Below are 25211 nucleotides of genomic sequence, written 5' to 3'. Positions count from 1 at the left end.
TCAGTGAATTCGCGATCTGCAGCGTTTCGCCGACGATCGTTTTCGTGATCGACCGAAAACATAAATTTTACATATCAATATGCCGCCGTAGAATATGACTTCCGGATCGCAGACTACCGAGGACTCAATATATATAGTGCGTGTTAATATATATAATATGCATAACATATTACGATATTATATATTTTTCACGCGATCGGTTATACGAGTTTATTTTCCACACTAGGTACCGGAAACATTTTGCTAACTACGCGTGAGTAAATACTAAATAGGTACGACTTTGCGATATACCGACTTCCCGTGACAACAACCGTGGTATCTATATAGAAACGTGAGTATAAAAGTGACAATATTGCGTGTCGTATCGGTCGTAAACGAGCTACTTCTCTTCGACCACAATGAGTATGCGTTACCGAGCACCGTTTTAAACTAGTAAAAAAATACCCAAAATATACCCATCGACGTATGGAATATGGATACGCGTTTCGATTATTAATATTATTATTATTATTATCAGTCATTTCATTGTTTTGTTGTGATTACGACGTTTTCTTGGGAATTTGAAAAAAAAACGCTCTTAAAAAACTGTAAGTCTCGCGCAGTTTTAACCGGTTGCGACGGTAATTCCTATTTTTTTTTTGATTTGTTAAGGTGCCTTTACACTGTATTGTGTCGTCTATAATTTAACACACCTTGTTAAAATTACAGTATTTTGATTGGCTGAACATTGTGGTAACCTAATTAATATACCATGCTACCAAGCGTTAACAGAAAGTTGAAAAATATTGTTCAAACTTCAAAAATATTGTTCAACTTGTTGTCGAGCGGTCACAGTGGTCACGGTTGTAGATATATCTCAAATCGTGGTCAAAATAAACCGCCTTTAATAGCCAAGCTCATATGATAAGAAGTGTTGGAAAAAGATAACCAAAAAATCATCTGAATAAGATAACAGATAATTCATTTAAAATTTATCTAGATAAGATAAAATATTTTTTTTTTTTTTTTTTTATATTTGTTTTTTATATTTATTATATTTATAATATAACATCATTTTTTTTTTATCTAGATAAAGATAAAAATACACATACATTTATCTAGATAAAAAAAATAATAATTTGTTTTTAAATTATATTATAAATAATGTAATTTATTTGTAAATACTAATTAGGTAATTTTTATTAATTTATAAATCCCTAATGTTATTTTTCAACTAAAATAATATAGGTACAATTTTAATTTTTGATACAACTTGAATAAAAATAAAATAACAAAATAAAACTGACAATATTTCAGAAAATATGCCTTTTTTTTTAACTATAATAATATTGGAATTTGAAATCACTACTCGATTCTCATAAATTATTGGCTATTTCAGTATTTAAAAATATTGTTATATAATTATTTTATTATTTATGTAGATAAATTACGACAGATGACCATTACATTTATATTTATATAGATGAGATAATTAGATGATTTAATTATTTTTATCTAAATAAGATAATTAAAGAAATAATTTTATCTAGATAATTCCCAACACTGATGATAAGGTTACATTCGTTGACCTAATAAATGATACCATTCTACCAAGAACGTGAAAAAAAAACAACATATTATGGACGACACGATACAGTGTAAACTCTAAAGGCACCTTTTAGGCACTTAAATTAGGTACCTATAGCTAATATGGCTTCGTGTTCATGCTTCATTCGATTTTCTCGAATTAATAATATTTGTCTTCGTCATACACGGATCTTTCAAAATAATCATTCATTTAACATTTTCAAAGTAGGTACGTACCCATGATATTATAATATAATAATATATTCACTTTATAATATTATGTACCTTAATGTTATTAAAATTTACAACCGAATTATTTAAATTAGAAAAACTATACTGCCGGCGGCTTTCGTATAATGTAAAATAATATTTATTCGAATGTTTTTGTTGGAATTTATAATATATATTATATACGTACGCAAACGAAGTATTGATTTCTCTGCAGAGTATACGAAATGCTGTAACGGCTACGGCGTCGATGTTTCTTATTCGTAATTTTCGCCACCTTTGCATGCAAAACACCATGCACCGTGAATTCGAAACCACTAGGCACTAGAATAGTAATATAATAATGTACTAATGTAGATCTATATACTATAGCCGTGTAAGGGCCGTACATTTTCGGCCCAGTCTGGTTCATCAATTGTATCCTCAAGCCCGGTCCAAAACATTTTGTGAAAAAAAAGTCCAGTCCCGACATATTTAATTTTAAGGCTGGTGCATAACATTTTGTTAAAAAATGCCCAATCTAGTCTTAAGTTTATTTTGTAGGACTAGTTTAAAAATGTTGTAAAAATTCCACATGACATATTATTTTAATGATATCAATAATAACTGGGGTTGATGTATTACATTTACCTGTAGTTTGATGAAAACTAACTAGATCTAACAGAAAATACTTTTAATGTTATTGTTTTATTTTGTATTGATATCTTATTATTATGAATGATAAAATATAAATAGCTTTATTATATACCCACTAATCAAGATATTATTATATTCATTGTGATCGTATCTATTTGTATCTACCAACATCGGTTCTATCATTATATGATTATTATATTATAATATATATATTATTATGTATTATAAATTATTGTCGAAGAAAAATCCTTAAAAAGCCCGATCCAGCCCTTGATTTATTATTCGAAGTCCAGACCGGTCCGGCCCGAAAAATCATACAAAAAAAATCCCAGGCCCGGTCCTTCAAAAGCCCGCTCTGTAGTGTCATTGGGCCGGGACGGGCCTTTAAAATAAAATAAAGGGTTGGACCGGGCTTTTTTTTGTAAAATATTTTGGGGTGGGCCGGGCTGGACTTTGAATAATAAATTAAGGGGTTGACCGGGCTTTTTTTAGTCTTAAAATTTTATTCCGGACCGGGCCTGGGCTTTTTTTGTACAATTTTTCGATGTAACACTAATGACCCATGCTCTACGCTATGCATTATGCAGGTTCCTGCATGTGTGTTTTGTGCAAGTTTCGCGGTATTTTTAACACAATATTTGCGAATAAAATTTGTATTATATAAAGTTAAAAAAAAATTATAAACTAAATACTACGTATTTTCTTCTCTCTAGTAAATAATTACATACCAAATACCTATTGGAGAGTTGAATTAATGATAAGTTTATATTCCTCAATATTGTTAAAAGTAGAGTAGAACAAATTTCAATTTTAAAAATTTTCTTGGATTTATCCCAGTCAAGATAACTACTACATGGCTATCCTATATTATTATAAATAACGAAAAGTACATTACAATTTACAACCTGCTTATTATACCCATAGTAGTACCTACTATGCTGCGGTAATAGTTATAACTGCAATATACAGCGTGTAGATAACTGTACCTTCTAATTTTAGTGAGTATTTAAATAATTTGTCTAAACATGTAGAAACGCAAGATTATGAAATATTGTGTTAACACGTAGGTAGGTATTAAAAAAATGCATTATAATTATTTATTAATTGTGATTTTTAATTTTTAATTATTTCACAGTATTTGGTATTATACCTGTAAGCACGTGGAGTTTCATGTTCCGTATATATTTAAAGCTGAAAACACGACAAGTGGAACAATATAATTATTATTACAGTTCTACGTTTTTCGATTATTACAAACTACCTACCTATTCAAATGTTTAAACAAAAAATATATTACGAATTTTTTTATTTTAATCAATGTTTATTAAAGAAAATGTCAATATAATCTAATAAATAAATAAATAACAGATATGATTATGTAAATAGTCCATGATAGGTACGCGTATTTAATATTCTATCGAAATTGCGCACTAATTCTGTCGTTATATCTGGACGGTAGATGAAGCGTTTTAATATTTCTTATAAGTATTTAAATACAAATATAAATACATTAAACATATTTTTAAATACTTACCTAGGTTACTTGTCGACGAGAGCTCTTCAGGACCAACATGTCTATTGGTGAGTTTTGGTGTATACATAACCATAAGTATTATATGAATCTTGTTATGTGATGAATAAGTATAAATGTTTTATTATCCTGCAGTGGAGGACTGGAGTGGCAAAGTCAACTGACACAATATATCCATAGAATTTACCATAAAGCTATATTTTAAATTATTTTAGTACCAGTTTAATATTTTATGTTAATACAAAAAATCCTTTCAAATGTAGGTACCTATAGGCTATAACAAGTACCTATGGTTATAGTCTTACATAGAGGTATAGTATAGGTACGTATAATGTCGTCGCCTTGTTAGCCCGCTGCGAACAACGTCGGCTGATTATGTATTATACCAGCACCGAATGCCAATGCCGTATAAATGTATAATATCATATTATCATCGACACATTATATTATTATATGGTGCTAGTTTCATCATATCGAAATCGCCATTGCCGCCACCGTAATAATTAGTTTTAAGATTATTATTACTATTATTATTTTATACATGTATACTTTAAAATATTATGTACTTGCTCTCTGGCCCCGGCCGCAATCTATAATTTCCCTTTCCACTATAATGCTTAATGCATTCTGCATTATGGTCTGTTTTTCCTTCCGCCCGACTGTTGCTGAAGTAACGCTCTCTCTCGCGCTCTCTATCTCTCTCCGTTTTCTTTCTTATGGTTTAGCCGCTGAAACAGGCGCATTCTGGAAAGTATTTCCATTATTTATTTTCATCTCGTTTACACTGTTCACGCGTGTCACTCTTCCAGGTGCCACCTAACATTTTTACTGCCAAGTTGTACAGTCTCGTAAAGATGGAGTAGAACGCCGTCTTCTACACCCGTGGCGTGCGGCAGCGCTGTCGGGCCATTTCGTGAGGTAATGTAACATTTTAAATTATAATATAATATAAAAACATATTTCAAGTCATATCAAATGGACATTATGTACGTCCCGAATCCATTTTATAGAAATATTATATAAGTGAGGTGAACAGAAATTCGTGTTACAAAAATGGTGGAGATATACCGTACGATTCTTTTTCTTACCACGAAAATGTCTCTCCCCAATTTTGTTACACAAGTTTCTGATCAGCCCCTACATCGTGTGTGCTGTTCATATTTTATTCTCCGTTACCTAGTTTTTTTTCTTCATACCCTTGTCTAATACATAATAATTTATTATTATTTATTAACTGTCTATAAGATGACTATTCAATTTACTATTCAATATACCTATAACTAATAATTAATAACAGACTGCTTAAATTCCACCTTTATTTAACCAGAGGGACCTCTGTATCTGAAGTTATGTACCTCAAATTATTATATTGATGATGATGATGATGATATTGACATGTATGAGTAAAAATAGTGTTAATATAGCTATATTAGACATCGTATATGACGCTGTCCACGGTGTTTTATTTTTACAGTTATAAAAATGGTTTTATTTTTAATTTGCAATTATTAGTGTTTGGGTTTTTGGAGTTGTACACCTGTCAAACTCTAGTCCAGAGAATAACTCGAATTCGAGTACCATAGGTATAAAATATATCTTTGTATATCAAGTACCCAGATTTAAATTTTTTTTCTTTGTCCAAACACGAACGCGAATTATTATGATTTATATTTATTCCCTAATTTGAGTAATTTCCCTTCACCTTTCACTTAAGTATTAGGTAAAAACCCCATGAGGCTCCAATCCACCAAGGTCTCATGGTTTATTAATCTGCCTGTTTTGGCGGGTTGTCCACAAGACTTGCGTGCTTGAAGGTAACGTAGTGGCTCAAGGAATGTTAGAGATCAGTACCTACTAGAAAAAATACTGGAAGCTTGGCGGTAATAAGAGAAAAAGCAGCGGATATAGAACTTACAGTTAGAATTTCGAATAGAAGGTACGTACATGTGTATCATGTACGCGGTAATATAACTGACAAGAAAGACTCTAGAGTAAGTATGATACGTAAATACTTACAATTTAAAATATATGTTCAAGCTAATTTATAATTCTTGGTAGGTATAGAATTTTAGCTCAGTACAATCTTTAACTCATGTGTAATATTTTTACTTTTACATTTTATATTCTCAGTGTAACAAAAAAAATATTTAGATTTTACTGAATTTTTTTTTGTATATTTAAACGGCGAAAAACAAATTAAGTTCAAGTAGTTCAACTGTTGTAGCGTTTTTATTATTTGGATAACATAGATAAAATTAAAGTCATCAGTTTGAGAACATAAGAATTTTTTTTGTTTTTTTTCATTTAATTATTAAAAATTATTGGTAAACGTTATAAAAAAATAAAAACGCTACGATACAGATAAAGTTGTTCCATATGCGTTGTGGAATTTTGATTATCTACAATAAATACGGAGGGAGAAGTTCTATCCCACGCAAAATAGTTTTTTGCTATGTTGTACATTTGTAAGACGGAGACAACGCATGCGCGTATAGTGTATCCTCTTAACCCTTTGTCGATATATTCGTTGTGCACTCGTGCAGTCTAGGAAGTTTAGAAAATCGAGTTTGTAAAGGGTTCAAAATAAATATGGTGACTTGCGACCATTAAAAATTAATTTAGTTTTTGGGCTATGATGGTATACGAGTGCCACACCGTATTTAAGGTGTTAATTAGAGACTATATATCCAACGTGAGTGCGTGTGCGTGAGTTTACCTATTAAAAATTATTATTAATGCGTGCAGCTTCAAGCGAGGCGGAGTAATCTGCGTGTTTATTTCATGTTCCCGCCTTTTACACGCACATGTATAAACTCAGAGTCAAGCCACTAAACAGGTGTTATTTTTCACCAAATTGTGTAATTGTTTATTATTGTTTTGATCGACTTAATGATTTAATAAGAAATTGTAATAAAAGTTTAAATTTGTCATTACATAGGTACTTGGAATTTAATGTATACCGACTTGGTTGTTATATGAGGGAAACTAGGGAGAGTAGGAAATTTATGGATGTTTGATAGAATTTGGAATGTGGTGAAAATTGGTTTTCTATCGATGTTTTAGTATTATAGCCTACTCATGTGATTCTCAAAACTTCCACAAATTTAAATTGTTTATCCAATTAATTTAGTACTAATGGTTAATAACATATTATATAATGTATGATTTTTGTATGTTGTTATAATTAAATCGTTTACATTTTCTTTGTTATTAATGAATAATTTAAACTGCAGCAGTTTACTATCATCGGCCATTCAAGATAAAATGCTTACTATTATTCTATATAAAATACAACATACACGATATAAATGTTAAATGTACCTATATAATATAATTAAACATTGTTGTCATACAGAATATGATTTTTTTTCAGTATCTATACCTATACAGTAGTTATATACACTACATGTATCGATGCGAATTATGAAGTGACAAACTAAAACTTAGTCAACACTCACCACGACATTTTATTAAGATTTTCAAATTTAATAAGCTCAAAATGAATCTTGAAACCTTGTTATCTACACTAAGCCAATCATCTGTTCTCAAGTTCCTCAACACAGCAAAACCTTCCAAAAACTTGTAAAAAAAAATCAAACCCGTTTAATTTTGTCGGTTTATCAATATTTTGTATGTCTAAAAGATTTTACTCACGTCGTGTTTGATACGGCCAAAGATTGGCCTCTTATCGTTGCTGAGGTTCAATTCAAAACTTTTATAGAAATATACATTGAAATACCACATAACGCGATAACGGCTTAACCAAAACTCGACCGAAAGGACAAGCAACGTTGATCAAAATCCTATACTGTTTAATCAAATCTCATAGTCATGATAGACTTCAAGACCAAATATCCTGTTAACTTATGGAAGGATCACGGATTGTACACCGATGATTATATTAAACTAATCAATAGCCATTGGTTAAAATTCATGCCTCCCAATCCAACGTCGCACTACGTTCTTGGACTTCTGTACACGGTCATTATGGTTTTTGGATGCACCGGAAATTCTCTGGTGATTTTCATGTACTTTAAGTAAGTATATATTTTCAATATCAAATTATTAAATGGGGTAGATAATCAATTGTCACATCTATGTAGGTATACCTACTTTAATTTGCATGATTCTCACGTTGTATACAACATACAACATACAACATATGTTCTTATAAGAACTATATTTTATTTTTACCAAATGAAATTTGTGAATTTCTATAGATAATACTGGTTAGTGCTTATTTTAATACACATTTTCCATAGCAATTTAACTTTTGAAATTTATTCTGATTATTCCAATATATCTTATTGACAAAAATCAGATGAGAACTATCACTTCACTGCCTAATGAATATATTTCAAATAGTTACTCAACAGAAAATAAACCTAATAATTTAATTATATTTTGGTATTTTACTAAGTAGTTAGTAATTAATATACAGAAGGTACAATTTATGACTAGGTAATAAGGAGTACCTAGGTATTGATTATTTCATTAATATTTTGTATATGTTGTACTAATATAAATAGTACGATTACTTACACTAAAAATAATAATGCATTCAATGATTCAACAACCACCTATTGCATGTAATAGCAAATGCACGAGCAAATATAAATAAATGTGATCAATATTTTAATATATATCTACTTTTTTCAGATGTAGATCTTTGCAAACACCGGCAAACATGTTGATAATTAACTTGGCTGTTAGCGATTTTATCATGTTAGCAAAAGCCTCGGTATTTATCTACAACAGTTATTACCTGGGACCTGCGCTAGGAAAATTGGGTATGACATTTGACATTATTATGGCATTTACAACGACTTGACGCTACTTTAATAATATATTTTGTATATCAAATTAGGATGCCAGGTATGTGGATTTCTTGGTGGCTTGACCGGGACCGTGTCAATTATGACGTTGGCAGCCATATCCTTGGACCGGTATTATGTTATAGTGTGCCCTCTAAAAGCAGCTGTGAAAACCACTAAGCAAAGGGCCAGGATATGGATAGGACTGATATGGATTTACGGATTTTCGTTCTCCATCGTACCGGTACTAGATTTGGGGTACAGTCGGTACGTGTCGGAAGGATACCTGACAAGTTGCAGCTTCGACTACCTTTCGGACAACGACCAAGACAAGAGGTTTATCCTGGTATTCTTTACAGCGGCGTGGTGCATACCGTTCACAATAATACTGTACTGTTACGTGAACATACTGATGGCAGTGTGGATGACCACCGAAATAGTCACCAGCAGGGTTGGCCAACAAGAAGAGAAGAGGAAAACGGATATACGACTGGGGTACATGGTGATAGGGGCTCTGGCGCTGTGGTTTGTGTCGTGGACGCCATACGCCGTGGTGGCACTGCTGGGTGTCTTCGACCTGAAGGAGTACATCTCACCGCTAAGCTCGATGATCCCGGCTTTATTTTGCAAAGCAGCTAGCTGTACGGATCCGTGGTTTTATGCCATCACGCACCCGAGATTCAAAAAGGAACTGATGAAGTTGCTGACGAAGAGTAAGAGCAGAAAGCTTGTCCGGAATTATGGCATGAAGAAGGGATGGGTTGGGTCGCATTTGAACAAAAACGGTAGCGTTGACTTCGATAACTGTTTGAAAACCGAATACAAGGAAGAAAATACAACTATCTTCATGCTTGAATCCGATGACAATAATTTGCACTGTCAGGGGTCCACTTCCGGTCACAAGACTGAATCAACTAAGGAGCCGGAAACCAAGTTCACTGCAAGTGCCAGCCAAGAGACTCTCAAGTATATGCTACCAAGCTGATACTAATATACAATAACAACTGCTGCATGAATAAATCATTGAAGAACTAAATATTGGAAATTCTTCAAGCTGGTCTAGGCCAAAATAGCGAAAATAATAATAACAAAGTAAAAAGTACAAAATCCTATGCAAAAAAAGTTTCCTATAAATATACTTATTTGTCATAATTATTTACATTTAATAGCGGAAAAGGTGATGAATTATGGCTAAAGTCGAAATTATTAATGTTAATGGTATTTCAAATATGATTTTAAAAATAAAATATTAGAAATTGTATACTTTAATAAATATTACTTAATTAGCCATTAGGTATAGGTACTTATAGAATTAGGTTATTCATGTTTGTAAATTGAGAGCTAATAGTTATGCCTTTGAGAAAATGTATGTTATCATTTGAGTTATAATTATCATTTAATATTTTAATTGTCTTTGCAGTTTGCACACAATCTTTATACTTTTTTCCGTGGCTGCTCACCAGTAAAATATTTTTTTCTTTTTGTTTCCTCCAAATTGTATGTAAGTACGGCAATCGGTTCAGCTGATGGTATCACGCATTACTTGTATTATTATTATTATTATTATTTACTATTTATACCTATCCATAATCTATATTATACTTCAATATTCCCAATGAACTATTTCCTAATTGTGTAGACATAATAATATTATCACAATATCACCTATGTATTTTACCTTTTTCATTTTTTTAACCACTGTAAATCATATTTGCTTTGATTTTAACGAATATTGGTTTCACTATTTTAAACTACCATCAAACCCCGTATGCCACTGTGGATATCGCTGTACCCTGAACTAGCGATATTCAACCTTTTCGAGACTTCAGTTATCTTCTATATTACACATTTTTGGCAACTCTTTTATTATGATAGCATTAAAAAGTGTATGTATTGGCAATCCTATAAATATTGTGGCTGAGGGTCACCTCAGTTTGAGAATCCCTGTCTTAAATCATGCACAATATTATCTTTTTTTTTTAATTTTTATATTTTGTATTTTGTTCCAAATGTACCTATTATTTTATTAAATTGTATAATAAAGATTTTAAAACAAATTCGAGTTCATCATTATCAAATTTGTTGTAGAAAACTATTGCTCCACTGGTGTTAATTATTTTTCCGAACTCATGTAAAATATCTAATCTTAATTTGTTATAATTTTTATATTCCATATAGAAATCAAAAATTTAGACAAGTATGCTAGTCGCGAGAACAAAAACGATTCAATGTCCAATTTACTGTTAGTTTATTTGTTAAATTTTAACTGTATTTAAAAGACCACAGTTGGTACCTATACATATAAAACAAAAATCTGTCAATCTATAAAAACTAGATAAAACCGTAATTTCAATATTCTTTAAAGTAGGTATCTATTACATTTTGGATTTGTATCGAACCGAATTTACACTCAAACAAACTTAATCATGCAGTAAGTAGATAATTCACTTTTTATATCATCTACCACAAAAATTAAAATGTTGATAAAATTATACAAATTAACACAGCTGTATAATATATACATATTGCATAAATTATATTATTACTGACCAGGATACCAGACAATGAATTGAAAAAAAATATGTTTACAATTTCCCAAGCGTATAACATCAATAAATCAAAAAAATGCATAAAACGGTCATCGACATGAAAATGAAACAGGTAATAATGTAATATTAACAGTTAATATTATAGCACAGCAGCACAGGTCATTCCAGAACGGCCCAGAAACCACAGAATAATCGTCACGTTTAAGTGTTGGTTAAAATAAGAAAAATATATAAAAATAATTGAGCAATGACATAGTACATTAATACTGCTGAGTGTAGAGGCCCGCGGTTGTGAGCGAACCGGTCGTGCGGTGATCTGATATGGGAGGGGTGAAATCGTTGCCGTCTGTAGTAGCCTCGTGCTAAATTAAACCGAATGTCACATATTAGATAATATTTATTAGTTAAACACCATAGTTACACAATAGCCAGTGCGCAACAACGTTACTAGACTTAAAAAAAAAAAAAATACAATTTTATATCAATAATGAAAGTACCTACTGTAGCTGCAGTGCCGTATATCCATGTAATTTATTATGATATTATTCATACTTCAACGGATTTATTTTACAGTTCTGTACAGGGAAAAAAATATAAAATAAATTAATTGCAATATCATATTGTTCGCCATCGACGAAAGTGGTACCTTTATATAGCTAAAATAGTAAAATATTGAAGACTTATGAAAACTCATGATTTATTATTTTATCAAACCTTTAACTAATTGCGATCGGTCCAATTAAAAAAGCCTATTTCATTTTAATTTTTAAAAATTTATAAAATGTACCTATTTATCTATTAGCAAAAACAAAACATCTCACGACTTATGGAGGTGGTAGTCGCCCCCTTCGCCCCTCCCCCCAGGGACGCCCCTAGCCAAGTGACGCAGACCCATATTTTATTCCTGAGCGCACAATGCTTAAAATACACTATCCCAAAATAATTAGAGCTTCGTTGTATCGTTTTTTTCATAATTTCCAAAAGTATAAATCTAAATTAAATTAACAATAATAAAAAAACAATTTGTGAGAGGAACACGATTACCTACTGCTAATATTAAAGTCTTAATCATTATAACAAATAAATTCAAATAATGGATATTTTAATAGGTTTTAACTATTAACATTCATTGTAAATAGTTTTTGATTGAATTATATGTACTATAACGTTAAATTTTATTTCTGAAAAAAATCCTAATGGTTTAATACAAGGATTCTCATAAATTGATCTTACAGCAGCCTAAAAATATAAAAAAACATTTGTACAACATTTAATAGGCCTACTAAATTAAAATGTTGACTAAAATGATTAATTATATAAAAGAATTTTAGTTCCCTATTATGATGTATGTAGGTATCTACTCAATAAAAACATTGAATTATTATTCAAAAACACAATTTTATATATTATTATTTACTCAATACAATAAAACTAAAAAAAAAACATATGATTCCATACTGAGTATAAGGTGGGAGTATGCATTTATCATATTATAATATATTGCTATCATCTACATTCTATGACAGACCATCACGTTGGATCCCAACGCAATTTATTAGCAGTTATTGGTAATGTCAACAACGGCTTTTTTAAATGATGTAGGTAAAATAAAATACAAAGTTAAAATTTATAGTTATTCATACCGTATTTATATTTTAATTAGGTACTGAAAATGGTGTTCTTAAACACAAGTATATGAGGTCTCAATTTGCGTCACGCAAAGAAAATTTACTTGATCTTAAAACTCTGCTTGAATCAATTCTGGAGAAAGAGATAGAATTCAAGAAGCAACAAGATGTACTAGCCTTATAACATAAATACAAGGAGGTAGGAATGGACATAGGCAAAGTAACAGCAACAGCAATGAGATTCAGATTTATTAATTTATTAAATTTTTTTTTTACTTCAGTTACATACTCTTACAATAATAATTGATTTAAAGAAAAGTAGTATGTTAACTCATTATTATAAAATCACTTACAGAAGTAATTTGTACATTGTATACTTTATTAGTCTTACAATTTTTAAAAAAATATTTTTATGATCAAATATTAATGTAAAACACAATTGGACAGTGATCACTACCTAGTACTTCATTTCTTATAGTACTATCACATACATTATCCATGAATCTTTTTGATGTTATAAAATAGTCCAGTCTCCTAAAAAAAAAAATAATTTATTAAATTTCATTGTATACTGTGAATTTTTAAGACACACACTACATGGTTATATAAAATGTATTAATAAAATAATCCTAAAGACTATAGTATCTCTAACAGGTATTTAATATTAGTATAACTACACGAAATAATAATTAAAAAAATAAATAACTATAAAGTCTTTTAATATCAAAAAAGTCAAAGTAAGCAACAAGATTCAGATATTTACAAGCCATTGTAATTTGTGCCTTAAAAAGTGCCAATTTTCAAAACAGTTTCAAGGGACAAATCATCATATTCAATTTTTATGCCAATTTTTTATAAGAATTTTAAACATATAAACTTTAAACTGACAGTTGCGCCTACCTTTGACAAATAGCATGACACAATTAATATAAGGTTATTCAATATCTTGTTATAAGCACTTTATTTAGTTAGTTTTTACAACATGTTAACTGCCATATTGAACCACTTAATTGTCAAAACTTATCATAACACAGTTTAATTAAAACAACTGCCTATATTTTTGTACAGCTTAACAATTTTATTACTTACCATCCAACATTTTTAGCTCTTGAGTTATGAAAATAAGTCCAAAAAGTATAGGCTCCAGTTTTCTCAGGGTTTAATGTTCTAAATGTATCAACGAATCCTTGTTCTAGAAGCAATGACATATTGTCCCTTTCTTCTTTAGTAAAACCTGCACTCTTTGTATTAGTTTTTGGGTTTGCAATATCTAAAAATATATTTTAACATTAATTGGGCACTTAGGCGGTAGTTTAAAATAAATATTGAAACAACAATTAATAAAATAATACCAATTTCTTCATGAGCAACATTCAAATCACCAGTTAACACAACTGGTTTTTTGGTATCTAACTCTTTCAAATATTTACGAAATGCCTCATCCCATTTCATTCTTTTTGGCAATGTTTTTAACCCTGCGCCAGCATTTGGAATATCTAAAACATTAAATAGTTAGTAACTACTAAAATGACTGAGTTTAATGGTTTGAAATATTACAAGTAGAAACCAGGAAAAATTGTTCATATTCTGCTTCAATCACACGACCTTCATTATCATCCAAATCTTTTATTTCTTTTCCCATTCTCACACTAATAGGCTTTGTCTTAGAATATAAAGCAACTCCTGAATAACCAGCCTTGTCACCTATAAACAAAATAATTATATACTTCAGTTTTATCGTAGATTATGTTAAATTAATTATATTTTATTGAGGTAAACTATTTAAAATTAATTTTTTTTTAAAGTAAACTCAGTATACTTTCAATATATATAAAACAAAATAGAAAAAATCCCAGTTATCAAGTACTTTACAGCACATATTTTGAGTTCTAACCTGAATTAATGTAAATTTTATATCCAGGTAATTTTGCTTCATCCGGCATTTGTTTTTCGGTGCATTTGATTTCTTGTAAACAAATAATATCTGGATCCTCCTTTTTAAGATATTCTACAACATCTTTCTAAAATATTTAAATAAAATATATAAATGTAAATATAAATATATAGCTAAATTGTGTTTATAATTGTATATAATTATTAAACAAATAATAATAATCTTGATTTTAGTTGTTTCATTACCTTAAGCCATGCTCTAAGACCGGCAACATTCCATGAAATAATTTTCAGATTCCAAGTAAGGCCTTTAGCACTTTTTTTCTCACAATCAAAATTTATTTGGTTCAAATCAACTTGTGTCGATTTGGACTTTTTAGATTCAGAATCATCTCCATCATTGTTTCGAACTCTTTTCTTTGAGTTATCTGTTGTTGCTGTAATATAGTCGGCCATTTTTTTTTGTTTTGTTTTTGCACTCATTGTATTAAATATAATTTTGAATCTGAAAATACAAACAATATTTTACTTTTTAATGAAGGTGAATTAATCTTTTGAAACATGTTTACAAATCCAATTAAATGCATTACAAAAACAACCGTTGTATTTTATAAGCAATCATAAAATCAATTTTTCCTTACTCTTATTATAAGAGATTGAAGTTTACAAATATCATTGATGGGTTTTACATAATAAGAAGTTAAATTGCTCATTATTTTTCACAAACGTTAGATACTAGATAGTTAAAAATTGTTAGATGGTACACATATAATTCTTTCCACTTTAACCCCTAACTAGTAACTACACATTGGTAGTATTTTTTAAATTTTTCTTTTTTTTCTTATCTTTTTTTCCTACATTCTTACACTACACCTAGCTATTTTTTATTATATTATTGAATTTATAATAATAATTTTTTGGGACACAACAAATATGAGTACTGAGGCTATCTCATTCTATTGCTAGAGACATATATTTCTACAGTATATAATTAATACTTAATATTATATTGAACCAAGTATACATTCCTCATCAATCTAAACATCAAATTTGTATAGTTTTCCCTCACTTGGAATAATTTGTCTGTCACCGATACACTGTAGCACAAATAGACAATATCATATAGTTACCACTAGGTATAGCAAATAACATTAAGACAGACATCAACAAATAAAAAATATCACATTATTCTATAAATAAATTTTAAACATCATAAGATGATAAAAATAATTAAAAATATTGTTTTTAACATTAAATATTACATAAAAACAGTTGTATTTCCAGAAAAAAAAAATTATTATTACAAAATTACTATTATTGCAGTATAACCAGTATTATAAATACATAAAAATTGAAATTCAGTGAAATTTGGTACCTACCTACTTTAAGGTTTGGATTCTATTTTTAACATTGATTCAGATATTTTATTTTTAGGACCTTGGGACTTATTTTGAATAAAGATTAGTCAAAATAATACACAGAACACAGTAGTAATAGATAAAATCAAATGTCAAGGCATTTCTACTAACGCGCTGAAATTGTTGATATAAGTATACCCATCAGAAAAAGTAAATTCTAAATTTCAAAAGATCATTAAAATAAATTACATAAGAAATTCATAAATAGTAACAGTCATGACTAAATAAATGTTTATTAGTCATGGCAATGGAACGCTAAGTAAAATGTTTGATGTGTAAAAACAATAAAAATATTGAAGCGATAAAATTTGTACAAACAAAAATTTAAACCAACTTTTATTTATATAGAAAAATGTACAATCTGCATTCATATAATAATATAACATTATAATCATTTTGTAATAAATAATAATATTATACAGTAAGCTAAATTTTACGTTCAATTTTATTACACAATTTATTATTAACTACTGTATTTCAGTAAAGGACAATAATATTAGGTATGTGTTTGACACATCAGCATTAAAACAAAGACAAATTCTTGAAAAATAACTATAGTACCTAATGTATCTTCCAAAAGTGTCTATAAAATCAATTTTAAATTATCTTAAAAAGTAATATAACTTAAAATCATTTTCAACAAATTGATTCTGAAATAAAATCACCTATAAAAAAAAAATATACATTTATATTATTTTTTTATTATATATTAAACATTTGTGGTAATGTTAATGTTATCAACAATCAATTGTTTTAATTGCACCGTATGATTTATTATGAACACTTTAAATATTATTTTGATTCTAAATAGGTAAAGTATCTAATATCATAATTGGCTGATAATATATTTAATGGAAATAATATAATTAATTGTTCACTATTATCATAAACCTACTTAATATTATACAGTTTAAAAGCATAGATAAATAAAAAAATATAATTTATAGACCTGCTCAAAAATCAATATTTATCAGTGACAAGTATCAACTGTCATCTGTTTATAACTAATACTACCTAAATGCATACCATGAGAATGTCAACACACTTTTTATTTTCTCTCTCCGGCTCATACGTATATAGACAAAACACATTCACGCAAAATCTTTTTTTTTTTATTTTGAGTAAAATCTCTAATCACAAAAATTATAGAGAGTAACATTTTTAAAGGTTTGAAGGTTTTGTCAATATTTTCTCAAAACTGAAATTAGCTAATAATAAAATATTTTCTTTAAAATTAGAAAGTCAAATAATAATAAAATATAAAACCCTAAAAAATATTATTCATTGTAATTTATGTAATAGAGACCTAGGCAATTTCACTCTAAAATTACTCAGAAATCATAAAAACAATTTTACTTGAATGCGGTTTGTCTGTTATGAGTGGGACAGAGAGAGAAAATAAATATAGCACTGACAATATTTAACATAGGTACTCTTATGTTTACATCCAAAATCTCGTTGTAGGCACATAATAATATGATATAAGTGGTCCTAAAGTATAAAACCATGACATTTAAATTTCTAACAGAAAATACATTTGTACACAATAAATGCATATCGTTACTATTTTATAAATAATGAAAATAATGCTTACACAAATGATCTGGAACAAATTATAATTGCAATGAACTATAAAGTATTATTTGTTAGTTGTGTAGTGTGGCCTACGAAAGCATGTAAATATTTTATTCGAGTCTGGCGCCTCTAGCCACTTGAAAGTTGTTGAAAAATAATTGATTACAATAATTATACTTCACAATCTATAAAGTATTATGAAAAACACTCAAATTATTGGCGATTTCCGATTTAGATTATGTTTGCGTTGTGATTTGTGAATTTCCTCGTGAATTTCTGATAATGCTATAGGTATAAATTCAAAATCCGTTGTGGATCCCTCAACTCTGGTAGCTGGCAGGTCGATAGTCTTTGGTGGGGCAGTACGGGCCACGGGGTTAGAATTACCTTATTTTGATAAGTATTCGTTGTTATCACACACAATAAATATTATACTACTACTCTCCTTAGCTTGGCTTGACATATTATTTATTATTTATTTCTATTCATCTCCAACTCACAATGTATGCCGTGGAAAAATTCAATTGATTTTATTTATGGCTTTTGTAATTTGTAAATAGTTGATAAGGCAAACATAATTCACAAATACTTTATAGGTAAATGGTAATTAAAATTTGTAATCTTTTGTAATTAAATTTCAATATTTTTATTATTCTTTCCTTCGTATAGATTCCATTTTATAGTACCCACTGAAGTCTTGAAATATAATATGTTTATAGCCTCTCCCTACGAATAGTTTACTGCTCTCAATTTTGTAGATTTTATTTGAAAAGATTGTTCGAATTTTGAAGTCAATAATGAAGAGGATAGTTAACTGATGGCTGACCGAGCAAGTGTCGATTCTGGTGAATCTGTTAGCACCAGTGAGGATTACGAAATTATTCCACCGAATACGTTAAATGTAAAATTCTTATCTCATCTATTACAAATTGTTTCAATAATACAAGTATCTGTATGTTTTTTTAATAGAAATGTGATGGTAAACCTGAGTTGAACATTGGCGGTGACGGTAATTTGGAACACATGCAGAAATGTCTTGGTGAGTTATTGGATGAAGAGAATGAACGTGAATCTATAAAAACAATCATGTCCGACAAAGATATTAAAAGTGATATACCATTGACAAAAACATCAGAGCCTTTATCTGATGATCTAGGTAAATACATTTGAAATCATGTAAGGAATTTATGTTTGTTATTACATAAAAAAGACTTGAATATAGATTCTAAAATATAATACATTTATTTGATCACTATATTTTGATCACGGTTTATAGATATTAGGCATTATGCTTGTATTATGTAAATAATAATTTAGGTCAAATTGAAAAAGGTACTATGTTTGATGGAATTTCGTACCTGGGCTCAGCTAGTATTACATATCCTAAAGAAAAAACCGAAATATTAAGGATTATGGCTATATTAAATGGAGAACATGTTGCTGATCAAGATATGAAAATATCAGTATCCATACCAATTTCATCGGATGGAGCTGTCATGTATGTAGTTTAAATATAAAGATAGTAGTAGTCAGAAAAAGATCAAATTTATATATAAATTATATACCTACTATGTATTTATTTAAAGTAATACAAATAATTTGTTGTTTAGTTTATTTGATGGAACAAGCAATACAATAATCGCCCGTTATGAGATCGAAAGAATAATGTTTTATGCTAATGGTGTCAATGGAACAAAAGAAGCATCATGTTTCGCATTCAGTTGGGCTCATGGTGATACTAAAGAAAATGCACTATTTCAATGTCATGTTTTTCGTTGCTCAATTCCAGAAGCTGTAAGTCTCATAGTTTTATATACCTATATTTATTTTTAACTAATTATAATAATGGTTGATAAATACTTTTACTTCAACGTTATAGAACATATTGGTACATTTTATGGTTATAAAGCTTTTTTTTCATTTTAAACAACTTGCACTACACAATAACATTAAATTACACAGTTGAAATATTTTTATTTTATATGAAGCTTGGGTGCCATAAATACAATATTCATTTATCTGGCATAACAGTTGCTCAAACAATTTGTTTTATTATCATAAAGCTTATATAGTTATATGTGACAGGTGAACCGTGTATCCAACTGTTTTGTGAAGGCCTTTCAAAAAGAATCAAAATTTACTTCAAGTTCTACATCACCAGAGTTAAGTTCTAATATAACTTTAGATATGCAAAGTAAGAACGGAACAACCGAGATTTTTATTTTTGAAGTGAGTTTGGAGATCAAAGAAGATGATGGAAAGGTAAAATGCTAACAATATTGATAAAAAGAAAAATATTGTGAGTAATGGTTAATTTACTATGTATATAGGGAGGATTTATATCAGTACCAAGAGATAAAAATTTCCTTAAACTTCGGGCAAATGTGGAAAAACAAGTGTGTTTAACTATTAATCAAGTAGTATCTGGAACTCAGCAAAGGATATTACATTTAGAAAGATGTTTTGGAGTTCTTGTTTGCCCGGGCCGTAATGTAAAGCAAAGTGATATGCAGCTTTTAGATATGGTAAGTTGTTATAGATTGTTTATTTAGAATATTATTGTTTATAAATTATAATTGACCAAACATTAGGTATCCATGGGAACCGATCTTTCAGACACCGACGGATGTAATACTACTTATTTGATTACTGGTCACTGGGATCCTTCAGATAAGGTGTTTGAACCCTTAAACAGTGAAACTCAATGTTCCTATATTACTGTAGCAGTAGATTTAGTTATGCGAAAGATTAAAGAACCTGTACGATTATCCATAGAAACTCCTATCAAGGTATACGCTGCTAATGAAAGATTTTGGGTGTTTGGACGAAGACAAGTTACTCATCAGTTTTACTTAAATTTGCAACAAGTATGTTAATTTAAATTAACTTGAGGTTGTTTTAAACTACAATTTTAATTTTTAGATTAATTCAGGAAATTCTGATATTGATTATAAACTTTTAAATATTGATTCTTCTGGAGAAATGGATAAAAGTCGTTTGAATATGACTTTAAATAATTTGGCTAATTTCATTAAAACTCAGAGTATTAACCCAATTGAATTGTCTTCTCCTAAAGATGAAGATTTGTCTGGTAATTTTACAATAGTTTGATATACTATTTAATTTATAAAACTAAAAAGCGTATTAATCATTAATATTATTATTCACTGATTTTCTGTATGGTATATTTTATTTTAATTATTTATTTATAATGAATTAAAATATATTTTAATTAATTGATATTAATATATATATTTTTTTATCCATTTAAAAGATAATGATGAACCTTTGGTAAGTGGTACTGGAGATGTTTCTAAAGAATGTAATGAAGTGGAATTAGAATCATGGAAAGATGTTTTATTAAAATGGGCAACATGTAAATCTCCTCCTGCACGACAATTAGCTATACTTGTTAAAGAAGGTATACCTGAAGCTTTACGTGGAGAAGTATGGTTACGTTTAGCCAAAGCTGATTTAGACCCAAAACTCATGGATACATACAGAATACTTATTACTAAGGTATTAATATAGTAACAGTCAATTTATATACTTATAAACTTATTAAACATTATTATTTTTATTGTTGACACAATATATAATACAGGACTGCGAATGTGGAGGAACCATTCAACGTGATATCCATCGAACATTTCCAGCTCACAATTTCTTTAAGGAAGCTGGAGGTATTGGTCAAGATAATTTATTCCATTTAACCAAAGCATATGCTGTATACGACACCGAGGTGGGGTATTGCCAAGGTCTAACGTTCTTAGCTGCTACTTTACTGTTACATGTAAGAGATTTTCATTTGTTTTAATATAGATTATAATTGTTAATTATTTTTTATTTGTTAATATTATAATTATTAATTTAACTTAGATGCCCGAAGAACAAGCTTTCTGTGTCCTATTAAAACTAATGTATGATTACGGCCTACGAGAATTTTACAAAGATGGTTTTGAAACAGTTTACTTAAAACTTTATCAACTAAATAAGCTCATGGAAGTTAGTTGTTTATTAGCTTAGTTTATTTTTCTTATCACACTAATTTTTTTTTTTTTTTAGGAACAAATTCCTCATCTTTTTAACCACTTCAATGCTAATGGAATTGAAGCACATATGTATGCCTCTCAATGGTTTCTTACGCTTTTTACAGCAAGATTCCCATTGTTTTTTGTATTTCGCATAATGGATGTAGTACTTCTCCAAGGGCTGGATACATTATTTCAAATCGCCATTGCCTTATTACAGGTATGTGATGAACAGTTAAAAACTTAAAAATAATATCACAAATATATTCACTAGTATTAATCATTTTTAGTTTTGCAAAAAAGACTTACTACAATTAGATTTCGAAAATATTCTCAAATATTTTAGAGTGACAATGCCAAAAAAAGTGCGTAATGAAGAAGTTGCCAGGCATTTAATAAAAAATGCCTGCGCCGTAAAACTAAAAAAAATAAAAAAATATGAACAACAGTTTTTAGCTCTGAAAGGTAAACAATGTTACGAACAATTAGAATTTATTAACCGTTTTAAAAACTTATTGGTATTTAGAAGCTCAAGAGAGTGCTGAAAATTTTACTAGTGAATTAGATCAAGTAAAAATGACATTAAAGCAGACCGAAGAAGAAAAAAATCGACTTGAAGAAGAACTAACTAGGGTAAATATTAGTTGAATAATATTGTTATACATAAAAGGTTGTGATTAATTATTATAATATTGTTGTTCTAAGGTGAAAAATATATTAAAAAAGGAAATTACAAAAGCTGATACAGAAATTAATAGAGATCAAACAATTATTAAAGAATACAAACAAGTAAATTGCTATAAAATAAATTTCAATAATAATAAAAGATTAGAGGCAGATATTTCCATAGACATAATTGACAAATGCTATTTTTTTTTTTTGTTGATTCTTAAGCCCAGCATCTATGGCCATTAGCTGTTTGAAGGGTTGTATTGTAGTGGTGGTAGGGTTTGGAATGTTGAGTTTTTACATGTGGGTGTTTGCGTTTGGCAGAATTTTTAAGTGGGTGCCCGTAATTATTTGCCATGCCCGGGTCGCGACCTTTCTTTCCAGACACCGTGACTGCCTGAAGAAAAATGCGCCCGTAGCTTGGATCAAAACGGCGTCGATGTGTGTCTTTTGTCCCCTGATATATTATTTTTATGTAAGTATCTAAAGACCATAGTCGAAAATCTATTAAAATTTCAGTGGGGGCAAACATTATTAACATCAATGTGAGTGGGGGATTGATCCCACACAACTAAAAAACAAGGGGGCTTGACGGACTTTTTTTTTGGGGAGGGGGAGGCTAAGCCATCGCAAGCCTTCCAATCTCTGCCTAAGCTAAAGACTATATTTATGTTGTTCTGGTAAAAATAAATGCATTGTAATATCACAATATTATTGTAATTATTTATGTCATAAGTCTATAAATTGTTCTATTGGCCTCTGACTATATTTTATTATAATTTTTTTTATATAAATGATGGAATTAAAAATAAAAAAATTTCTAGATATGTCAAAGATTAGATGCCGAACAAGCATCTATGAGGGCTGTTATACAATTACTTAAAGTTAGTATATGACAACTATTTCTTTACAAACTATTTTTTTATTCAAAAGCTAATAATATTATGTTATAGAATACATTAGGTGAATGTACTAGGTGCAGATCATTTATTGAAACACCATTATTAAGTAATGATGTGTTATCTCAAAGTGGTGACATCTCAGGTTCTGTAATGGAAGAAAATAAACTTTCAAAACGAATTACCGAGCTTGAAATTGAACTTGCTCAAACCAAATTGGCCTTAGTAGAATCAGAGTGTAGAAATCAGGTATGAAACAGTTTCTTTCCAATGTGTTAATACAAATCACATATGATAAGCTACCATGTTAACAGGATTTGGGGCATAGGTTGGGTGTAAAGTTTTCGGAACTCCAAGCATCCAAAAACACATTACCTCCATGGTTGCAGAAAACACTGACATCAATCAAAGAGGTAACCACCAACAAGACAAATGATCAACTACGTATGATTGTTGGCAGAAGAGATTCTGCGCCTAATACTCAGTCTTTTGATCTGTAAAGAATAACCACAATACTACATAAACAACAATATCACTCACCTGAACAAATACTTAATGATAATAATTATTATACAGTATAGTATGTACTGTAGTATACTAAAAATAATTTTAAATTAAATAATCAATAATTAGAAATGAGCTTATATACTAAAATAAGTTAATATTATAAAAGTGTATGATTTAACTATACATTTTGTTATAGGCTACTAGTTAATTAATTAATTTTTAATATTTATTTTCATTTATGTATTGTAACCATTCCACACAACTTCTTGTTAATATTATGTTATCAGTTATTCTAAAGATATTATTCTCTCGTGGTAGGTAATTATTTTCTGGTTGAAGAACAATTTTCACGTTCCAATATCAAATGTCTTAAAATATTAGTTATTTTGTATGTTTTTTTTTAATTTATATAGATTTAGTAAACTGTTTTTCATAAAAAAAAGGATTTCAACATTTTTTTTCTAAAAAAACAGATAAAATGTTACGTTTTCAGATTTAATGAATCGTAAAGTTATTAGTTATTAGTTATTACAAACACAGAAAAATATGTTTAGTATCATCTTATATTGTTATGTATGACACTATAACATATGACTATGTGAGTATAGAACTGTGTCATTATCTACTTGATTACTGATGCAGTCGTCGCCAGATAACTAAGCACATAAGTGTACAACGGCGAATACAACCTGTAATAACCATTTTATACACCTAAAATAGTAAAATGTGATATTATAATATTATATTGTGAACATTTTGCGTTATTTAATAAACCTATAAATTATGATTCAATAATTAATAAAGCTACACTCAACTAACACATTCAAAGAACTACTACAACACGATATAAAGAATAGGTACTTAAATAGATAGCAATATTTATTTATTCAATAAATTGTTATTATTTTGGCTTGGAATAGTCTAGTGTTGCCGTTTAATCACCCCGTGTATTCTGTTCGGCGCAGGGGTGATATAATAATGGATTGACGGGTGGTTCGAGGGAACCAAGCCGGGCGAAGAGAAACAAAAAAATAAAACAGAAAAGAATATGCCGTAAAAATCGGGAATTGCTCGCAAGGGGTTGAGCGCCGGAGAAAAAAGTGTTACGATCTGAGAGTGTAAATATATGTATACTCGCCAACTACAAATGTACGCAGCGTGTTTTCATTACGATACCGACTACGGTATCGCACGCCGAGGAGAATTTTCCGCCGCTTCGTGTCTCTTGTTAATCATAAAACCGTCGTCGTCGTTGCCTCTCCAACAC

The 25211-nt window shown here is 29.4% G+C and overlaps 3 protein-coding genes across 7 annotated transcripts; 2 read left to right on the top strand and 1 right to left on the bottom strand.

Annotated features, from left to right (window-relative positions):
- The first annotated feature begins 3951 nt into the window (after window positions 1–3951).
- On the top strand, window positions 3952–10164 carry LOC100159653 (opsin, ultraviolet-sensitive). 2 transcript variants are annotated; one of them, XM_001943240.5, is made up of 4 exons: window positions 3952–4879; window positions 7335–7998; window positions 8621–8751; window positions 8829–10164. In XM_001943240.5, the coding sequence occupies exons 2-4, from the start codon at window positions 7793–7795 to the stop codon at window positions 9758–9760; spliced, it is 1269 nt and encodes a 422-aa protein (XP_001943275.1). In that variant the 5' UTR covers window positions 3952–4879; window positions 7335–7792; the 3' UTR covers window positions 9761–10164. The 2 variants fall into 2 exon arrangements, with proteins under 2 accessions (XP_001943275.1, XP_029345627.1); XM_029489767.1 differs by lacking the exon at window positions 3952–4879 and having other exon boundaries at window positions 6342–7998.
- Window positions 10165–13188: 3024 nt separating this feature from the next.
- On the bottom strand, window positions 13189–18203 carry LOC100166616 (DNA-(apurinic or apyrimidinic site) lyase). Its single transcript, XM_008180925.1, has 7 exons — window positions 17858–18203; window positions 15092–15350; window positions 14847–14973; window positions 14510–14656; window positions 14305–14448; window positions 14042–14222; window positions 13189–13486 (listed from the first exon to the last, which is right to left on the bottom strand). The coding sequence occupies exons 2-7, from the start codon at window positions 15326–15328 to the stop codon at window positions 13369–13371; spliced, it is 954 nt and encodes a 317-aa protein (XP_008179147.1). The 5' UTR covers window positions 15329–15350; window positions 17858–18203; the 3' UTR covers window positions 13189–13368.
- Window positions 18204–18289: 86 nt separating this feature from the next.
- LOC100164601 (rab GTPase-activating protein 1-like) lies at window positions 18290–24698 on the top strand. Of its 4 annotated transcripts, none has more exons than XM_008180924.3 (19): window positions 18290–18434; window positions 18508–18739; window positions 18808–18994; window positions 19156–19336; window positions 19449–19632; window positions 19924–20100; window positions 20169–20363; window positions 20430–20705; window positions 20761–20929; window positions 21113–21357; window positions 21443–21631; window positions 21718–21843; window positions 21904–22089; window positions 22160–22334; window positions 22396–22502; window positions 22575–22658; window positions 23363–23422; window positions 23492–23686; window positions 23766–24698. In XM_008180924.3, the coding sequence occupies exons 2-19, from the start codon at window positions 18656–18658 to the stop codon at window positions 23871–23873; spliced, it is 2928 nt and encodes a 975-aa protein (XP_008179146.1). In that variant the 5' UTR covers window positions 18290–18434; window positions 18508–18655; the 3' UTR covers window positions 23874–24698. The 4 variants fall into 4 exon arrangements, with proteins under 4 accessions (XP_008179146.1, XP_008179145.1, XP_001950354.2 ...); XM_008180923.3 differs by having other exon boundaries at window positions 18291–18434; window positions 19171–19336; window positions 23752–24698; XM_001950319.5 differs by having other exon boundaries at window positions 18291–18434; window positions 23752–24698.
- Window positions 24699–25211: the final 513 nt, after the last annotated feature.

The sequence above is a fragment of the Acyrthosiphon pisum genome, chromosome A2, assembly GCF_005508785.2.
Source record: "Acyrthosiphon pisum isolate AL4f chromosome A2, pea_aphid_22Mar2018_4r6ur, whole genome shotgun sequence".
Taxonomy (NCBI): Eukaryota; Metazoa; Arthropoda; class Insecta; order Hemiptera; family Aphididae; genus Acyrthosiphon; species Acyrthosiphon pisum.
The sequence above is the reverse complement of the archived record's forward strand: the minus strand, read 5'-3'. Positions and strand labels throughout refer to the sequence as shown.

Excerpts from the sequence above, each read along its gene's own strand:
- LOC100166616 (XM_008180925.1), bottom strand. The coding sequence starts at position 15,328 with ATGAGTGCAAAAACAAAACAAAAAAAAATGGCCGACTATATTACAGCA. Across the intron at positions 14,449-14,509 it reads ATTTTTCCTGGTTTCTACTT|ATATTCCAAATGCTGGCGCA; the intron begins GTAATATTTCAA and ends TTAATGTTTTAG. Across the intron at positions 14,223-14,304 it reads TGTTGCTCATGAAGAAATTG|ATATTGCAAACCCAAAAACT; the intron begins GTATTATTTTAT and ends ATATATTTTTAG.
- LOC100164601 (XM_001950319.5), top strand. The coding sequence starts at position 18,656 with ATGGCTGACCGAGCAAGTGTCGATTCTGGTGAATCTGTTAGCACCAGT. Across the intron at positions 18,995-19,155 it reads GCCTTTATCTGATGATCTAG|GTCAAATTGAAAAAGGTACT; the intron begins GTAAATACATTT and ends ATAATAATTTAG. Across the intron at positions 21,632-21,717 it reads CTGCTACTTTACTGTTACAT|ATGCCCGAAGAACAAGCTTT; the intron begins GTAAGAGATTTT and ends AATTTAACTTAG.
- LOC100159653 (XM_001943240.5), top strand. The coding sequence starts at position 7,793 with ATGATAGACTTCAAGACCAAATATCCTGTTAACTTATGGAAGGATCAC. Across the intron at positions 7,999-8,620 it reads GTGATTTTCATGTACTTTAA|ATGTAGATCTTTGCAAACAC; the intron begins GTAAGTATATAT and ends TACTTTTTTCAG. Across the intron at positions 8,752-8,828 it reads ACCTGCGCTAGGAAAATTGG|GATGCCAGGTATGTGGATTT; the intron begins GTATGACATTTG and ends ATATCAAATTAG.